General features: G+C 40.1%; 1 protein-coding gene across 1 annotated transcript in view; it reads right to left on the bottom strand.

Moving 5' to 3' along the window:
• NELL2 (neural EGFL like 2) overlaps positions 1-19,196 on the bottom strand; it is a gene marked incomplete at its 5' end in the record, with an annotated part of 130,812 nt that overhangs the window by 31,038 nt on the left and 80,578 nt on the right. The window contains 2 exons of the mRNA XM_026865859.1: positions 6,317-6,412; positions 11,048-11,170. Of these exons, the coding sequence (XP_026721660.1) occupies positions 6,317-6,412; positions 11,048-11,170 (219 nt within the window). The remainder of the gene's footprint in view (positions 1-6,316; positions 6,413-11,047; positions 11,171-19,196) is intronic.

Genomic DNA, 19,196 nt, shown 5'->3' with positions numbered 1-19,196 from the left:
TCCACTTTTCTCTTGCTCCCTTCTTTTAGTTCCACCTTCACTAAAAGGCCCAGAAACCTCTTAAGGATTTCAGAATATAAAATTATTAACCCTAATACGCTCTCTGCCTAAGGAGTTTGTGTGTTATATTACTCATTTATCTCCGTACACAACCAGCTTCCCCAGGTTAGATTACAAGTACTTACTCCGTTAAGTACTTGCAACACACTATTTTTGTTTGAGCTTCCCATATGTGGGAATAAAAAAAAGGGGGAAAATACAGAGAAGAGCCAAATAGTATATTTCCCTTGCATTTGGCTATTTCTGATAAGAGATCAGATAAGAGAGGGTAATCTCACATACCTGATGTTCACCTTTTTTTCATAAATTCAGTTACACATTTAATTAAGCCAACTGTTAGTACTAATGTATGGCTGAATTAATGTAGAATCTGTAAGCTAACGTTCTTTTCAGCAGTACCTTTCAAAAGTAACAGCTTTGTGTATCAGCTATTTTCAGCAGTTTGCCACAGATTTTTTAATAACAGGTGGACATGATTCCCATGATATCAAAGGAAAGTTCATTATCAGGAAATGCAAGTTACAGCCAATCATCCATAAAAAAGCCATATACTTCCAGCCAACCTGTTAACAAGAACTACATCAAAACACTACTAGTAGCAAAACTCTGCTATTTGATCTCATGCATAATTAAAAGCGGTCCAGGGGAATAGTCAAAGCACAAAATGAGTGTGGGAACTCAAAAAAGAAGCTGACAAGCAGCAAAAATGCAGTAACCTTTTACACATGCACTAGCAGATATGCATATACAGCAGGAGAACAAATCCACTCTTCAAGCTCTGTCATCAAATTAAAGGAGATCTAACATCGAGGAGATCTAACAAAGTCATCGAGTGTGTTGGATTCTAAAATAAACCACTTTTCAAACACAATTTAAGATAGCATTTAAAAATACCCATTGAAGGATTCATGATTTTGCAAATAAGACAGTTTTAAGTCAGGTATTTGTAAAAAGTTTAACAGGTCCAAATATATTTAGATTGTCTTGACAGTCTCAGGTCTCTACATTGCAGGAGGCTGCTCTACTGGGTTAACTACTACTGTGCCTTGTAAGACCTGAAAATCTTTTCACACATAAACCCCACCTCCCTAAGACAAAAAATGCACCCCCAACATTAATAATGCCTCAATCCACATCCTTTGGGAAGAGAAATAGGGATTCTCCCACGTGTCATTTTTTGTCCTATTACCAATTTTTTTAAAAAGGTGCTGAAGGTTGATATATCTGCATTCTTAGATCTGCTTCCTCATTCCACTGATCCATTTCCACAGGGCACGGGCTATCATTAATCTAAAAGGCTTCCAACAGACCATTCTAAAATGCTGCAATAGCTCTGTTACCTGCAAGGCACTCCACAGGAAATACCTGACTAGCAGGAGCAGTTGATTCTCCTTAAGTTTCTGTGGCTCCTACTGCCAGCCCAGAAGCACCCATTTGGAGGCAAAAAATTTTATGAAAGACACAGGGCTTCGCTCTCTCTGCAAAAGCTGCCTATTTTGTTTAGGAATCTGACATAGCCTTTCCATGGCAGCTGACAGGAGTTATAGCTGTGCCCATAAATGCATGGAAGTTTCTAGTGCTAAACCATCAGAACCAGGAAAGCCACTTTTGAGTTCTGCCTGAATGGGTTTGCCCTGAAACCACGTTTCAATTTCAGGATAATTTTATCAGAAGACTTCTGACCAATCCCATCAGTAGCAGGCCGTCTGCTTCCTACTCAGCAATGCCTTATCAGTCACTGTTTCCACTCATTCCTATTCCATTGAAAGGACTGAAGAAGCTGTTAGTCCCATCACATGGAACGGCACATCTCCCCAACCAACCAAGGAAACAGTCAAAGGTCTTTGCCACACAGTAGACAGCCTCATCAAAAATTTAGGGGGATGCTCTGGACACCAACAATCCCAGCTATTTCTGCTCCGGTTTATTCTCATTCTTGGTCAATAGCTTGTTCTACAGCATGAGCCTGGCTCCACTGGCAGGACTTATGCATGGACAACATCATCCCTCTCAGGTTTTGGGAGGAATATGGCGACACCGATCACATGTGCAGGAAAGGACATGGAAAACAGTGAGGTATGCAATGCCTTCTTCATCTTGGTCTTTACTGGTAAGATTTGCCTTCAGGAGTCCCAGGTTGCCAAGACTAATGGGAAAGTCTGGAGCAAGAAAAATGTACCCTTGGTGGAGGAGAATCAATATCTAAATAAATTGGAAAAAACACAGGTCAATCAAACTTGATGGGATGCACCCAGGAGAGCTGAGGGAGCTGGCTGATGTCATTGTGAGGCCAACCTCAATTATCTTTGAAAGGTCATGATGACTGAGAGAAACTCCTGAGAACTGGAAGAAAGCAAATGTCTCTCCTATCTTTCAGAAGGGCAAGGATCCAGGGAACTACAGATCAGTCAGCCTCACCTCCATTCCTGGGAAACTGATAGTATTGTCCTGAATACCATTTCCAAACATATTAAGGACAAGAAGGTGATTTGGAATAGTCAACACTGATTTATTAAGAGGAAATCATGCCTGACCAGCCTGAGAACCTTCTAAAACAAGATAACTGTGTTGGTGAACAGGAGGAGAGCAGTGAATGTGGTTTATCCTGACTTAGTAAGGCTTTTGTTTATAGGCTCGCAACATCCTGAGACAAGCTAAAAAGTGCAGGCTAAATAAATGCACAGTGGTGTGGATTGAAAACTTACTGAACAGCTGGGCTTGGAGGACTGTGATCAGCCATACAATGTCCAGTTGGAGGCTAGACACTTAGTGGTGTATGCCTGGGTAAATTCTGGACACTGGGCCAGTATTGTTTAACACCTGGACAATAAGGCAGAGCGTACCCTCAGCATGTTGGCAGACGATACAAAATTTGGAGGAGGGATTGCTACACCAGGTAGTTGTGCTGTCATTCAGAGGAATCTCAATAGGCTGGAGAAATGGACCAATGGGAATTTCCTCAAGTGCGGAGGGAAATGCCAAGTCTTACACCTTTTAAAGAACAACTCATGCACCAGTACAGGTTAGGGACCAGCCAGTGGGAAAGTAGCTTTGCAGAAAAGGATCCAGAGGTCTTGGTGGACACCAAATTGAACATGAGCCAGCAATGTGCCCTTGCAGCAAAGGCGGCCAACAACCTCCAGGGCTGCTTTAGGAAGAACATTGCCAGCAGGTCAAGGGAGGTGATCCTTCTCCTCTATTTCATACTGTTGAAATCACATCTGGGGTTCTGGGACCAGTGCTGGGTTTCCTCGTATGAGAGAGACACGGAGCAAATCCAGTGCTGTGCTGTGAAGACGATCAAGGGACCGGAGCATCTGTCATATGAGGAGAAGCTGGTAGAGCTGAGATGTTCAGCCTGGAAATAAAAAGGCTGAGGGGGATCTTATCAATGTGTATAACCTGACGGTGTTAGGGGAAGCCAGACACTTCTCAGCCATGCCCAGGAAAGGGACTAGGGGTGTGGAAAACTGTAGTTGAACATAATTAAGTTTTTTTTACTGTGAGGGGGATTGAATACTGGAACTGATTGCCCAGAGAGCTTGTGTAGTCTCCAACCCTGAAAACACTGAAAATCTAACTGGGCACAGTCCTGAGAAACCAGCTGTATTTGACCCTGCTCTGATCAGGGGGATTAGGCAAAATGATATCCAGAAGTCCCTTCCAACCTCATCCTCTGTATGATTCTGAGAAATTATTTTAACGGAACTATTAAACCACCTTTTACAGAACAAACCAGTAAGAACTGGTGATTGTATTTTCTAGGTTATTACTGGGGTTTGGATTCAATCTCCTGTTAATTAATTCATAGGTTCAGCAGCTGCTGACAATTTCTATACAACTGTATGTTTCATTTTAACTTAAAAATGCCAAAGTTCTTCAATAAGCAGTTTTTAACTATGTGTAGCATAAACAGAAATAAGTAACATGTGACTTAAAAATAGATTTGGCATCTTTACATCAATCCTCCTCCTTCCTTGTATGTGATTGTAACTAAAAATGTCTGCCTAGAAAATATTACACCACCTCTGTAGATAGAGTGACTGTTCAAAAAGGGACACTTCCAGCATAAATTATCTGTAGTATGAATGTCCTGAATCACTTCAAGCCTAACAAGAAATACCCTCAGGAAACTGTTGCATTCACTGGGAGTGAATATGTGCTGTCTGAAACTCAGGTTTTCTTTTACGGCTGCATGCAGCACCATTTTTCTGACAATGCAGTCTCAGAATGAACCAGCTTATGCTCTTTACCGGCAGGATAGCTCTTCCATTTGCCACTCTGACAGTATTTCAGACTATGTTTCAAAGCCATGTGCAAGTAGATGACAATCCTACTCTTGCACATTAATATCCAAATGAGGTTACCAGACTTGTACCCCTGTGGCTGATCTCTAGGATTACTTATTTCAACAGTAAGAAGTGGTATGATGTCCGGTGGAGGTCCACCAGGACAGAGGGGCTGCTTCTTGCAAAGCTGACCTAGGAAATGGTTTGAGCCTGGCAAACTGGCTTCAAATCATAACAGCAATATCACTAGCTATGAGATATCAGGTCACTACTGTACTAAGCTTAAATATTAAGATTGGATATTCAGAAAGGCATCAGATCTGGTCCAAGTCTCTGTCTGCCCTCCCATATATTTCCTGAAGGGCAGGAAGGACAGGCCGTTGGGCCAGCAGTCTGGCTGCTTTCAAAGGACGTTTGGGGCTGAATGTACTTAAGCTAACTTAGTTTAAAATGTCTGAACTTTCTAAATTGGGAACAGAGTGTCCCTGGGTTCTCCTCTTAGGAAGGAAGCAGAGGCAGGACTTTGAGGGGCAATTCAGAAAAACTCTCTCTGATAGCGGCTATTAATACTGACTATACATGGAGACTAAAGCAAATATGCTTCTAGACTACACACTTCAGATAGAAGTACAAAGCTGGAAAATATGAATGTGGGCCTTGAAACGACACATGTTATATGTAGTTAATAACATCAGAATGCTGCAAGGGGTATGTAAGATAGATATTACTAAAACAAAGTAACTGGTTTAGTATTTGAACGTTATCTTAGCACACAATTTGTTCCAAGCAAAAACACAACAGTGTTACATTGAAGAGACCTTGGTATCCTGTACCATGTTATTTGCAGTCTGTGAAACAGTGAGGAATACTTGAAAACTCGCTCTTTTGACATTTTTCTAGAAGCAGATGAACAATCAGCATACTACTTTTCACACAGCATCCCTCTTGTGCACTGTGGTAATAACTGTGCAAACACAGAAGAATGAAAACAATCACATTTCTTCTCTCTCAAATGGTCCAGATAATACAGAATTCAGATCAGTCTGTGTTTTTCATTAAACTGGACATGTTTACAAGTCAGATGAAAGCAATACTTGCTCAAATGACCTCCTTTCCTCTGTTTGGAAGATTTATTGAAGGCAATATAGAACAGCAACGACAGTCAATCATAGGTGGCAGACTGCCCTTTTATTAGGCATACTGAAGCCAATTAATTTAAGCGAGCTTTCGCCCTTTACCTCCTGGAGGCATGTACGGTTATAGAATGCATTTAAGAATTCTGCAGCAATAAATAAAGGTGCTGAAGCTATTCATTTGAACTTTGAAAAATTATTTACAGGTATGTGAGATGCTAAATATTAACATTCTGCATACTCTACTCAGCAATATAATTTGGCTAGATCCAAGACTTAAAAAATAAAGTTCTAAAGCAAGGCTTTGTGGTACTGTCATCCTCAGGGGTAGCAGGAAGAGAATGGAATGCCTGTGAAAGGAGGTAGAAGCCATAGGTAGGAAGACTGAAACCTACCTTAACATTGAGTAAAGAAAGCTGAATTAAACCTAAGTCTTCAAATAAGGTTGCAAGGGAAGCTGGGCTACTGAACCTGTGACACATTTACAGCACAGAAGTAATCAATTATTGGAATTTATTTATAGATGTCAGATTATCTTCAATCTATAGGCGATACCAAAGGCCATTTGAGGTGAAAAGCAAGTCTATAATAATCTTAATAATTATGAAACATCAAAACCCAAGATGTCTTAATTCACGTTCTCATTTTTGCAGTGCATGTGCGTCTAATTAGAACTGCTGTAATATATTCTCTTGGGAGGCATATAAGAAAAGTGAGTAACTTTTTAGTAGCAGCTTTCTCTTTCAGGGTACACACTTAAATAATCCTTTATTCTTGGATACCTCAGATATCTTCCTTGGACTACCTTCATCGTAAATCAAGTTATAATCTTACCAGTTTCACAGCTGGGCCCAGTGAAGCCTTGTGGGCAGGCACACACGTTGGAAGCAATACAGGCTCCTCCGTTCCTACACCCATCTTTGCAAAATGCTGCAAAATGCAAAATCACAATATATGGGTAACAGAACTATACATTCAGCAACCACACAGGTGGCCACGGGCTGCTGGCAGGCTGATATGAAATGCAGTCCCTGCAACACTGAGTGCAGAGATTGCCTTCTGCTAAGGATAGAGGTCACAAAGAGATGGTTTATGGCCCCCCTACCTCACTGGCCAGACGGGCTGACAAGCTACAGAAGGAGATTAGAGTAAATCATCTGAAGACAACAGGTCACAAATGTGCTCCTTCACATGCACTGGGAAGCAGTGAAAGGCAGCATCTTCCCTGGGAAAAAACTTCCTAGGGCAGTGCTGGTTTTCTCTGCTGCCCAAATAAAGGCCTGGACATAACAGACACAACTGAATACTAAATTGTCTGGCTACCTTATTTAAGCAATTAGATCAAAACAATAAATATAGTAATTTTGTCTCAAGGGATTCTGAAGAACTTAAAAGCTTTTAGCATTTACAGTTTGAAGCCAATCCCTGGATTTGTTCTTTGGTACGCTGCAATCTGAGAAGCTATGCTGACATATTTCAGTGCAGAATTCTCCAGGTACAGTTGTGAATATGTGTATAGTTTAAAGAGTCACTTCTGTGGACACAGAAATGTAACCAGCTCTGGTAGAAAACACAGCAGCTATTAATTGCTTTGATTTGCATCTGCAATATGGAATCAGAAATGCTCTGGTCACAAGAAACTGTACATGAAACTAGACAGATGGAAGTTATCACCAACATAAAGAGTTGCTCCAGGGCACTCGTCTAGCCCTGCACTTGTAACCAGCCACCAGAGATGCCAGGCTTTGGTTTGCAGCTGCTCTGTGTAACAGCACCACTGATGAGGTCTTAAGGCTCATCTGAAAGAGAACATGAGTGTTATTGATTTGAGCTTTTCAGCTCTCAGTTTCCAGGCACCAGCCTTGTGGCATGAGACCCCTAGCACTGAGTGAGACATCTAAGCTTCCCAGTGCAGGATGACACCGTGCAGAGGAGCACAGCTGGCAGCACAGTGAAAGAAAAGCTGCCAAAGGCATTGGGACAAGAGGTGCATCCAGTTCTCTCTCAAGGACACTGGCATCCAAGCCAGGGTTGCAGAGAAATACATTTCTCAGACGGATACACAGGCTCAGAGCCTTCTCCTGCATACTGTCTTTTCAGTACTGAAAAGGGACGGAAGGAGGGATGTACTTTTCTTTCACAGTGGGGCTAGGTGGCCTCTGAAATATCAGATCTGCAGTCAGAGCTCTTATTCAGTGAACAGAAGAGCTGAATGCAGTGCTCTAGGGTTATGCACCTTCCCTTTGACCCAAAGAGATCTCAATTACCTTTTTTTAAGCTGAACCACCTCCAGCAGAAGTACTGGGGAATATTCCCAAGCACAGAAGAGGAGTGAGCTGTGTAGACAGAGCTTGCTTCTAAGAGGAGTGGCTCTGGGTTTGAACCTCCTCAGGATAAGACTTCTTTCCCATTCCCCAGAAGAGGGAGTCCAACATAAAAGGGTATATTTGCTGACATCTCTCCCTCTATCCATGCGTATGACTGGAAATGGACTAGGCTGCCGTGTTTTACAAAGAGCTTGTTCATGTTAGGAATATTTAGAAAAATTGTCCTGTGACACAGGTGAAGGAATAACCAGTGCTAAGGTCTTAATCAGGCTTAGCAATTAAAGAAATTCTGGGTTGCCTGGCCTTAATAATACACAGCAGCAGAACTTACAGTATAGAAGGTATAGCACAAGTGTAGTGAAGACAGGGTGGAGCGTCTTTGTGTTAGAATCAGGGGGAAGGCCAACAGGGCTGATGTCGTAGTGGGAGTCTACTATAGGCCACCCACCCAGGACAGAGAGGTGGATGAAATATTCTGTAGCCACATAGAAGAAATCTCACAATCGCTTGCCCTTGTTCTTGTGGGAGACTTTAACTTCCCAGACATCTGCTGGCAATACAGCAGAACGGGACCAGTCCCAGAGATTCCTGGAATGTGTGGGAGACAACTTCCTGATGCAGCTGGTGAGCGAACCAACCAGAGAAGGTGCCCTGCTGGATCTTCTTTTTCTGAACAGAAAAGGACTGGTAGATGATGTGGCAGTCGGAGGCCGACTAGGACACAACAATCATGAAATAATAGATTTGTCTATTCTTAGAGAGGCCAGGAGAGGGGGAAGCAGAACTGACATCCTGGACTTCCAAAGGGCTGACTTTCACTTGTTTAGGCAACTGCTTGACAGAATCCCTTAGGAGATGATCCTGAAGGGTACAGGGGTCCAGGAAGGCTGGACACTTTTTAAGAAGGAAGTGTTATTGGCTCAGGAACAGGCCATCCCCAGGTGCTGTAAGAGAAGCCAGCAGCAGAGAAGACCACCCTGGCTTAACAGGGAGCTTTGGCTGGAACTCAGGGAGAAAAGGAGAGTTTACAGCCTTTGGAAGAAGGGGCTAGCGACTCACAATGATTACAAAGATGCTGTGAGGCTATGCGGGGTGGAAATCAGGGCCTCTTGAAGTCCAGCTAGAAATTAATCTGTCTTCAGCAGTCAAAGATTACAATAAATTGTAGTCAAAGATTACAGCAAAAGAAAGACCAGGGAGAGCCTCCATCCCCTGCTAAACACGGAAAGAAACATGATAACAAGCTACAAGGAAAAGGCTGAGGTGCTTAATGCCTTTTTGCCTCAGTCTTTAAGAACAATGCTAGTTGTACTGAGGGAATCCAGCCTCCTTATCCAGAAGACAGAGACTGGGAGAACAAGCCCCCCGCAATCCAGGAGGAGACAGTCAATGACCTACTGCATCACATAGACATACACAAGTCTATGGGACCAGATGGGATACACCCGAGGGTGCTGAAGGAGCTGGCTGGGGTGCTCGTCAAACCGCTTTCCATCATTTACCAGCAGTCCTGGCTGACCGGGGAGGTCCTGACAGATTGGAAATTGGTCAATGGGACACCCATCTATAAGAAAGGTCAGAAGGATGATCTGGGAAATTACAGGCCTGTCAGCATGACTTTGGTGCCCGGGAAGCTGATGGAGCAGCTCATCCTGAGTACCATCACACAACACCTGCAGGACAACCAGATGCTCAGGCCCAGTCAGCATGGGTTTATGAAAGGCAGGTCCTGCCTGACAAACCTGATCTTTTTCTGTGACAGAGTGACCTGCTTATTAGATGAGGGAAAGGCTGCGGATATTGTCTACCTTGACTTCAGTAAGGTCTTTGACACCGTTTCTCACAGCATTCTCCTGGTGAAATCAACTGATCGTGACATGAATGGGCACACGCTTCGCTGGGTAAAAAACTGTCTGGATGGCCAGGCCCAAAGAGTTGTGGTGAACGGAGTTAAATCCAGTTGGTGGCTGGTCACGAGTGGTGTCCCCCAGGGCTCGGTGTTGAGGCCACTCCTGTTTAACATCTTTATTGATGATCTAGACAACGGGATCGAGTGCACCCTCAGTCAGTTTGCAGAGGACACCCAGTTGGGTGGGAGTGTTGATCTGCTCGAGGGTAGGGAGGCTCTGCAGAGAGACCTGGACAGGCTGGAGCCATGGGCTGAGGCCAACTGGGGGAGTTTCCATAAGGCCAAATGCCGGGGGCTGCCCTTGGGCCACAACAACCCCCAGCAGGCATTGGAATGGGCTGCCCAGGACAGTGGTAGACCTCCCCATCCCCGGAGGTGTTTAAGAGTCACACTGACATACCATTTAGGCATATGGTATAGTTGGGAGCTGTCAGTGTTAAGTTAATGGCTGGACGGATGATCTTCAAGGTCTATTCCAACATAGATGATTCTGTGATTCTGTGTCTATGGTATATTCCCAGTGTTAACTCCAGCCCCTTAGATCCTGACATGTAACAGATCAGGAGGTCTGAGGCACAATTTCAAGGAATGCTGGGTATGCTATTGCTGCAGCTGGACCACTTCTCTTGTTTGAGCCAGTTCCCCTAGAGCTATACTACTTTTATTTTCAAACGTCCTCTAAATCCCATGCTCAGAGCCTGAGGTGCTCCAAGAATTTGGGCCCAAGTACCAAGTATCATCTCCTCTGATGTGAAATGCAACAGGAAAAAAAGCAGCATTGTATCTCTGGGAAAGCATCTTTCTAAGATGAGATGTGTAACCTAATGTTTACTAGTGAATGTTAAAAAACAAGGCATCACTTCACATGCAGCAAAGGTTTTGTACATGCATATCTACTGTTCTTCTCATTTACAATAGAAAGACACAGCATACCAAACAACTTCCAGTTAATTCAAGCATAATAACAAGTGATTGACCGTGAACAATGTAGATCTGGCAACATTTTCACATCTGTAGCTGTTGGTACCTGTGAGCTTCCCTGAATAGTGTAGCATGTATAGAAACTGTTAACTTAACACAAAAATGAAACATAACTATTACAAATTTTAGAGCATGCTATCTATGCATACATCATCCTCAAATTACTGTGAACTCTGTAAAGTCAGTGTATATCTGCCTATGAAAATCTTCTTCTAGGTGTAGGACCCAGATGCCTAGCCTAGCATTTCATATGTCATCCTCAAGGCACATGACCAGATTTGCATCAACTATGACAAAGCATCTCACCCAATCCAAAGACTGCCAAACTCCAGGGTTTTCATGGCTTACCTTTGCAGATGGTACCATTTCCCGTGTAACCTGGTTTACAGACACAGTTGTGCCCACCCACAGTGTTGAAACAGAGAGCATTTTCATCACAGTTGTGCTGGTTCGTTATACATTCGTCATGCTCTGAAAAGGGAAACAAGAATGAGATAAAAGCTTTATATATGTTTCCAGATTAAAAAGAGATAAACACAATAGTAGTTACTGACAATAGAGCTATGTGAACATGTAACCACGGGATAGTCAGGGTATATATTTTTAGCATACCAGTGTATGTGATAACCGTGCTGCAGCATAATTCCACTTTCATTAACAGAGAGCCACAATCATTACACTTTCGATGTAGGCTACAGTGTTCTCATAAACGTTTGCCAAAAAGCTGGCTAGCATACAGAAAATCCATATGCTAGTTCTACTGTATAATTTATTCATGCAGGTTTATCTTGTGAGGGATTTATAGGGTTTCCTTTACAAAGATGACTAATAGTGTGAGACACATGCTTCAAACTGCAAAAGATACAGTTAGCAGAAGGCAGGACTTCAAAACATAGCCCTTCAGTGTGTACGCAGCACTTTATACAGATGAAACAAATAATCCAAAAAGAAAGGTCTGCCTGCTGTTCAAGGGACTTTTGGCATGGCACTTCCTAGCACTGGAGTGCAATGGATGAGACTCCCCAGTCTGGTGACCTGATGTAGATATACTGGGAAATACTCCTTTTGAGAATAAATGAAAAGTCTGGACAATATGATTTTGTGTTAACTTGCAATGCACTGTTTAATCTGAAACAAAAAAGTATTGTATAAATGTTTAGGTTACTGAACATTTTAATTGTTTAGTTTGTGATTTTTAATAAATAGAAAATGCAATTGCAGAATAAAATGCTCTAAAGTATAATTTCAAAATGCTACATGAAATGCTTTGCATTTTCAAAATGCAAGATCTTAGTCTGTAGGCATCAAAATGAAATGATTCTGTCTTCTGGAAATATTCCTTGCATTTTATTTAAATCAACAGTATTCATCTATCCATAAATCATTTCAGACCCCTGAAATGTTAATTTCAGGAAAACCAACTGTTTAAGGAACATGAAGGCACCTAATTTCAATCAGCACACATGGACTAACCTGCACATGAGCTTTTCACCATCATTCTGTGCAGGTTTTAGCAAAATTTATTAGGGCAGCTTATGCCAGTTCTGGCTGACACAAACCTTAAATCTGGAATTGAATGCTCTTTCTTCCCCAGATTTGCGTATGTCATACTGCTCTGAATCTTCCCCTTTATAAATAAAGAGCTGAAGTCTGCACATACCCCACAGAGTTGTCAGGAAAATTAATTTCTTAACATTTGCAAACCACTATGGATACGTTCAACTTGCTATTTCAATACTGGCCATAAACTGTAGGAGTATAAAACTGACAGAATGGCACATCTCTAAACCATCAGTAGATGTAAATTGTCCTCAAGTAATGGCAAGTACCTGGTGTTTAAAAGGGGAAAAAAAGTCACTGCAACATAACTAATCAATTTTAAACACTACACAGGTTTAGATTCTTTTTTTGGTGGGTTTGTTGCTGTTGTTATTTGTTTTTTAATAACATTAATCTAATATCCCTCTTCTAAGTAAGCACTTACGTGTCTCTCACATCACCAACAATGCTCTCAATCCGAGGCACCGAGGCACCAGCATTTACTGAGCTGGGTCTCTCACTGGATACAGCAGAATATGGGCTGCAGGCCTCTGCCCTGAAGCACGAGATTTAATTACTTTGCTCTCAGCATGAATAACTAAAATTATTATTGTACACCAAATGATCCAGCCCCTCTAAAATCCTATTACAATATTTGACTCTGACCTCCTAACATAGTGAAATCTCTTACGCTGGCTGAAACAGTATTTATGCTAAATCAGTTCATGAAATAAAAGAAAAATAATGACCATGCAAATTAGGTAAAAAATGTTATCTGTACTGTAACAATAGCCTAGCTTTCTTAGTTTGTGTTAATATTATGATATTGTTTAAATATAGTATGCTATTTAAATATTAAATATAAATTATTTTCTCATTTTTAAAGGTTCTGTATAACATACAACAGGAAAATAACTATGGAAGTGTGTAACATTATGCATTTCCCAGGACAAAATATCTTGCAGTCATTATCTTGGTATCTCAGGAGGTCTGTGCAACAATACATCACACTGGTAAACTCAGCTCAAATAACTGAATTTAACAAATTAAGCATCATCCTCAATGAGGGAGTGTAGCCATCCACCCCATGCCTTAGGAATGCAAAAGCATCCCTGGCATGTACGGCAGCTCTTTGTTAGGGCCAAGAGTACATTAGAGGAAAGCAGGTGATCACAGACTGTCACAATAAAAGGAACGGCTCTATGGATGCAGCTGGAGCAGCTCTGAAAGCCCACCAAGGCACCCACTGGCAGGGCAAGTGCTGTGGCCTCTATGCCAAGCAAACTTGCTATCAGTATTCTGCTACAACAAGGTATTAAACGTATTTCTAACACTTGCAGTACTAGGGCCTTGAAGACCATTTGCACAGATGTATGTCCTTCTTATAAAAAGATGACTGTCACACTTGAGTGTGCCTTCCTAACATTTACTCTCTGGGCTACTGAGTCTTTTGGATTTTTCTTAAAGTGTACAGTATCAATAAATTTCCATCAGCTAAGTAATGGAGCTTGGATTCAAAGATAATATGCCTGGTTTCTTACCCTACGTAAGAAAATTCAGTGTTTCTTATCATCCTGCAGGAAAGTTCATGGAGGATGCCTGCTAACATTTCAGGAAGAGGGTCCAGCACATAACCCAAACTGTCTCAAAACAGCCAGCACTTCTACTTCTGTGGTTATCTGCTCAAACTTCAGGTCTATTTTTATTTAAATCAAATATTAGTGACTCACGAGATACTCGCAGGTCTGATAAATGATTCTTGGACTGAAGTTTACATGTCATTTTTTAGGAGGAAAATGTCAGATTAAAAGGAAATTTTGATTCAGTTAAAGAAGCAGAGATTTTTAAACAATAGGGATGGAAAAAATCTACAAGAAAAGAATCAGGATGTTTTACAATCCGTCTAGATTTTTTGCTCTGCATCATCTGATCTTGGCTTCAGTAACACAATTAAAATCATTGAAACATAGTACTTCTTCGTATTCCTTCTTACAGTGGCACTTAACAGAGCAGTCAGCCTATACTTCAGGACTAGCTCTTTTATGGACTGATTACAAATGGGTTAAACTACATCCAAAAAAATGCTGTACATAAAGCATCTTACTCATTCGCTCTTCCAGCACATGGCACACTATCCACACCAACTTACAGAGACCACCAGAAACAGCTTCTTCCAGAATTCTCTATTAATAACAAGATAGACTGTCCAGCTTTGTTAAATATAGAAATATTTATTTGTAATAAAAAGGGTGGTGCTCTGTTGGTAATTCTTCATTAATTCATGCTTATCATTTTGGTTTCTTATTTTAATCAAACACTTGGAAAGTCACCTTAAATAAGGAAGACATTGCAGAGACTGAGTTCAGCAATCTTAAATATCAAACCAGGAACTGTAGAAGCAGACAGGACCGTGCATTACAAAGATGCAAAAAGGCAATTTATAAAAGAATCATTTAAAGAGACCCATTAACATGGTTTTTAAGTTCAAAAAACAGTATAGAAACATTATTTGCATATTTACAAATGTCAGTACTGCCTAAATATATTTCTGATGCTGCAAGAAGCAACACTGATTGCATTTATTTCAAGCACCTTTAGAAATCATGTGACAGACATTTATCAAAAGTTTTATACTTATTTCAATGCACACCATAATGACGATGGGGGACAGGCCAGGTACAACAGTATTACAGAGACAAAGAAATAAAAATTACTTTTGCAAAGAGATTTTAATATGTTTAACAAACCTGGATTTGCATAAACATATATAAAGACCAAATGCACTGGTTTCAATGATTACTTCTAAAGCTTTATTATCTAATACATCTGAATTTCATATTGCACTGTTCAGGACTCTATGCTCAACAGTGTTAAAATTCATAAAACCTCTGTTCTGGGAAACAACTTAAGTTTTAAACATAGTATTTATGTTGACTCAACTATCTCTGGATTAAGGTCTTTTTAGATAGAAAATAATTTTTAACTTCAAAATTTGCTATTGTTCCGTGGTAATAACAACAGTAACAGTAAGTGCTTAAATCATTATTTTGACACAGATGACTTAGAGATGCAAGAAATTATGTAACAGTGCAATTAATTCACTTATGCATATTTGTGTGTGCAGCAAATAGATTAAATACACACAAATATATATACACATACGTACACATATATATATGCACATACAGTAAGGGTGATGTACTTTATCTTACTTTGGTTCATTTTGAAATACTATTCTAGAATATTCCATATGATTTGCTTGACAAAAACGTTGTTACTTCAGAGGGCTATCTAGGGTGAAGTAGTGCATTTTAGAGAGACTGACAGTATAAACTGATCAGGACCCACTACACCCTGTGATGTACCTCAATGTAATGACAGCTGGGGATCTGTCTTATCAAGTTTATTATCTGTGCAGAGATTCTTGCAGAACTTAGTAAAATTTAACATGCTGTCCACAAGGTGTGTCACCTGCCTCACCGTCATCGTCCTAGCACTATGTAACATCAGTCCCTATCCTTCCTACTGTGTATTTCATGATTAAAAATAAACAGAAGTCCGTACATTTCCTACTTGCATACTTCAAGCCTTCCCAATATTTGCCGTGCACATCTAAATTCTGCAAATTACTAAGAAATAAACCAAATAACAGAATCCAATCCAACAGCAAAAAGGAATGATGACTGGGTTGCATCACTTACTTATGGGTAAAAGAATATTATGCGAATAGTTTTCCTCAACTATCCATTACCAACACTGGAAGGTAAGAGCTGAGATCACACTTGAGGCACAGGAATGCATAAAAGTTCACAAAACTGTAAATAAAATACACCCCTTCAATTGTAATCTTGTAACACAATGCAACAGATATCCATTTCTGAATGAGAAACTTGTGGACCGGAATTAAATTAAAATATATTAGGTATTTTCTTCTTTCGATGACTCTGCATTCTTGAACTCAAACTACTTTCAGCCTCCTGTCTCCTTCCTATTGATATGGTATAGAACTGTGGTGACCAGATAGCCATCTGATGTGGCAGTGACAACAGGTAAGAAATACTTAAATTATCAACAGATGACATACTGAAATGCCCACTTACAGTTTATTTTAATTACAAGCTTTTTTCCCCTCATATTGTTCATGTACAAGACAAACATTAGTAGTAATTATATGGGTAGTTTGGAAGACTTATTCCATTAAGATCATTTGGGAAATGACAGATGGTTAATTTCTTTAAGACTTCATATTAACTAGTTTAAACTCTAATTGGCAGGGTTACTTAAAGTCTCATTATAGGCACACTATTTCTGAATAGCGAACACTGTAAATTTATTGACTTATACTATTTGCTGGAGCATGTCCAAAGAAGGGCAACAAAGCTGGTGAAGGATCTAGAGAACAAGTCTTATGAGGAGCAGCAGAGGGAACTGGGGTTGTTTAGCCTGGAGAAAAGGATGCTCAAGGGAGACCTTATTGCTCTCTACAACTACCTGAAAGGAGGCTGTAGCAAGGTGGGTGTCAGTCTCTTCTTCCAAGTAAAAAGCAATAGGACAAATGGAAACGGACTCGAGTTGTGCCAGAGGAGGTTTAGATTGGGTATTAGGAAAAATTTCTTCCCTGAAAGGGTTATCAAGCATTTGAACAGGCTGCCCAGGGAAGTGGTAGAGTCACCATCTCTGGAGATATTTAAAAGATGTGTAGATGTGAGATGTGGTGCTTAGGGACATGGTTTAGTGGTGGACTTGGCAGTATTAGGTTAATGGTTGGACTCAATGATCTTAAAGGTCTTTTCCAACCTAAACAATTCTACGATTCTAAGTTTTCCATATATTTATGTTTAATTTGTGGATTGATATTCCCCAATTCATGTATATCCCAATTAATGTTTCAACAGATATTCCTTAATTCAAATGCAAAATGGAACCCATGTTTTAATTACTCATAGAGTTACCACCACACAGTTTACCATTAGTTAACGCTTAAGTCATTACTCACTAATTAATGACCACCAGCAGCTGTCCTCAGTTCAAAGCTGGGGATATGAAAAGCCAGGTCTCCCTAGAACAGTCCATTCACTGCTAATACTGCTACTTAATTGATTTTCACCTTCATCCATTCCCATATATACATGCCGCTCTTGGTCTTCATTTTCTAATTCTTTCTTCAGTGCAGCCATAAACAATTTCTGTAGAACTATGTCCAGAATTTTCCTGCTTTTTTCTCTTCATTATGTTGATGATAAAAATAGCTCTGGCATCTGCATTTTCTATTTTCAAGATCTGTTTAGAGACAATCCTGCTTTCTGAAATGCTGTTTCTGTCTATACTTTTTTAGTCCATTGTTGTTCTTTAGGGAGAACAGCTGTTATCATCTTCTCTTCCAGATGTTTACTTCTCTTTTTTATCTATTAGTTTATTTATTTATTCTATATTTGGTGTTAATATGATACAAAAGGAAAACCAATAAAACCTTAGGAAGAAAATCCACTTGGGGATATGACAAAAATCCAGTGTTCCTTCTCAAACTTATTATAAGAAAGCTCCAAGACTGTATCTTAGTTATACTACTAATAAAATATAACAGGAAATTTATATTACTGGCAATTATTGATGCAGGATTAAAAGCAGCTGAAAAAACCACTTGATCAAGAGAAGGAACAAGCACTCACTCTCCTTGCATCTGCCTGTAAGGCTGGGAGAGCTTTGGAGAAAGCACTGAGGTGGCTGTAGCTCTGATGAGACTCTAGACAGTCATGGACTGAGTTGGACTTTTGGAACCGATATAATTTTACAAGACAAATCCTGACACTGAATGTGATGATGAAATCCATTCCTAAAACACCTCCTATTTCCAATTGCGAAGTTATTTTCTCTCATGGAGAGCCAAAACTTTTAATGTGTGCATGTTCTTTACCAATGTGGAGAGCACAAGAAAGAACCTGGGACCAAAAATGCCTAGAAAAATACTGCATATTTATATGCAAATATAACTTCCAAAAGTACGGGAGATTGTAATCCTAGTAAACACTAGATTATCAAAAGTTTGTTCTAAGAAGATTTTCAATTTTACATTTCATTTCACAACAGACTTCCATCTAAAGAAAACTATTTCACATGCCAAAGCCAGAGAGACATATACTTTTTTTTTCTACTCTTTAATTTTAAGACTTTTGTCTTTGCACAAAATCTCTTTTCTTTATTTTTGGGTTATTCCTGATCTGGGTTTTTTCTCCTAGATTAAAGGGATACATAATTCTTAGCTGAATTGTTCACTAGTAATTCCAAATTCTGTAGCTCTAATAATGGATTTTATGGCAGGGTACACTCTCCTCAGCTTGAAAAGCTGAACACTCAATTTGAATGTTGACTGGTCCACACTTCCTGTGGTACCTGCTCACCAAGAAGCCTGTGCCAAGATCTCCTGGAACTCAGGGAAGACAAAGATATTCTCAGTCTCCATGACAACAAACAAGTTGATGGATAAAATACATATTTCAAGGCAGGCCTATCATTACTCCCTCCATCTTCCTTCACAGCACTTCAGCAAATGATTTAAACTTTCTTAAACCTACCTAAGTTTCTCATCTTAAAAAGGTATTGTAATTGTGATTTCCAATTTCATGGAACAAGACATTTTTGTAAAATACTCACACTCATCTCGTGGAGGCTTCTATTGTCATTTTAATCACTGTTACTTCATCTAACATCCTGCAAAATTTTACACTTTTAAAACAGTTAGGCAGAGGAAATATATTGAAGAATATTTAGTATGACATCTAAAGTTAAAAAAGCTTCAATTTATCCCCACTTTCCTTCATGTCTGCCATTTTCTATATTCCTTCTTGAACAGAAAAGTTTAAGGGAAGGATTTTCTAAAGCACTTAACACAGGCCTAAATGTTTCCCCTAAAGAAAATCTGTAACTCCCACTGATTTCAATGGCAGGACTGTAATGCAAA

Source organism: Athene cunicularia (assembly GCF_003259725.1).
Source record: "Athene cunicularia isolate RWA chromosome 1 unlocalized genomic scaffold, athCun1 chr1_part2, whole genome shotgun sequence".
Taxonomy (NCBI): domain Eukaryota; kingdom Metazoa; phylum Chordata; class Aves; order Strigiformes; family Strigidae; genus Athene; species Athene cunicularia.
Note: the sequence above shows the minus strand (reverse complement) of the source record. Positions and strands in the feature narration are given on the sequence as shown.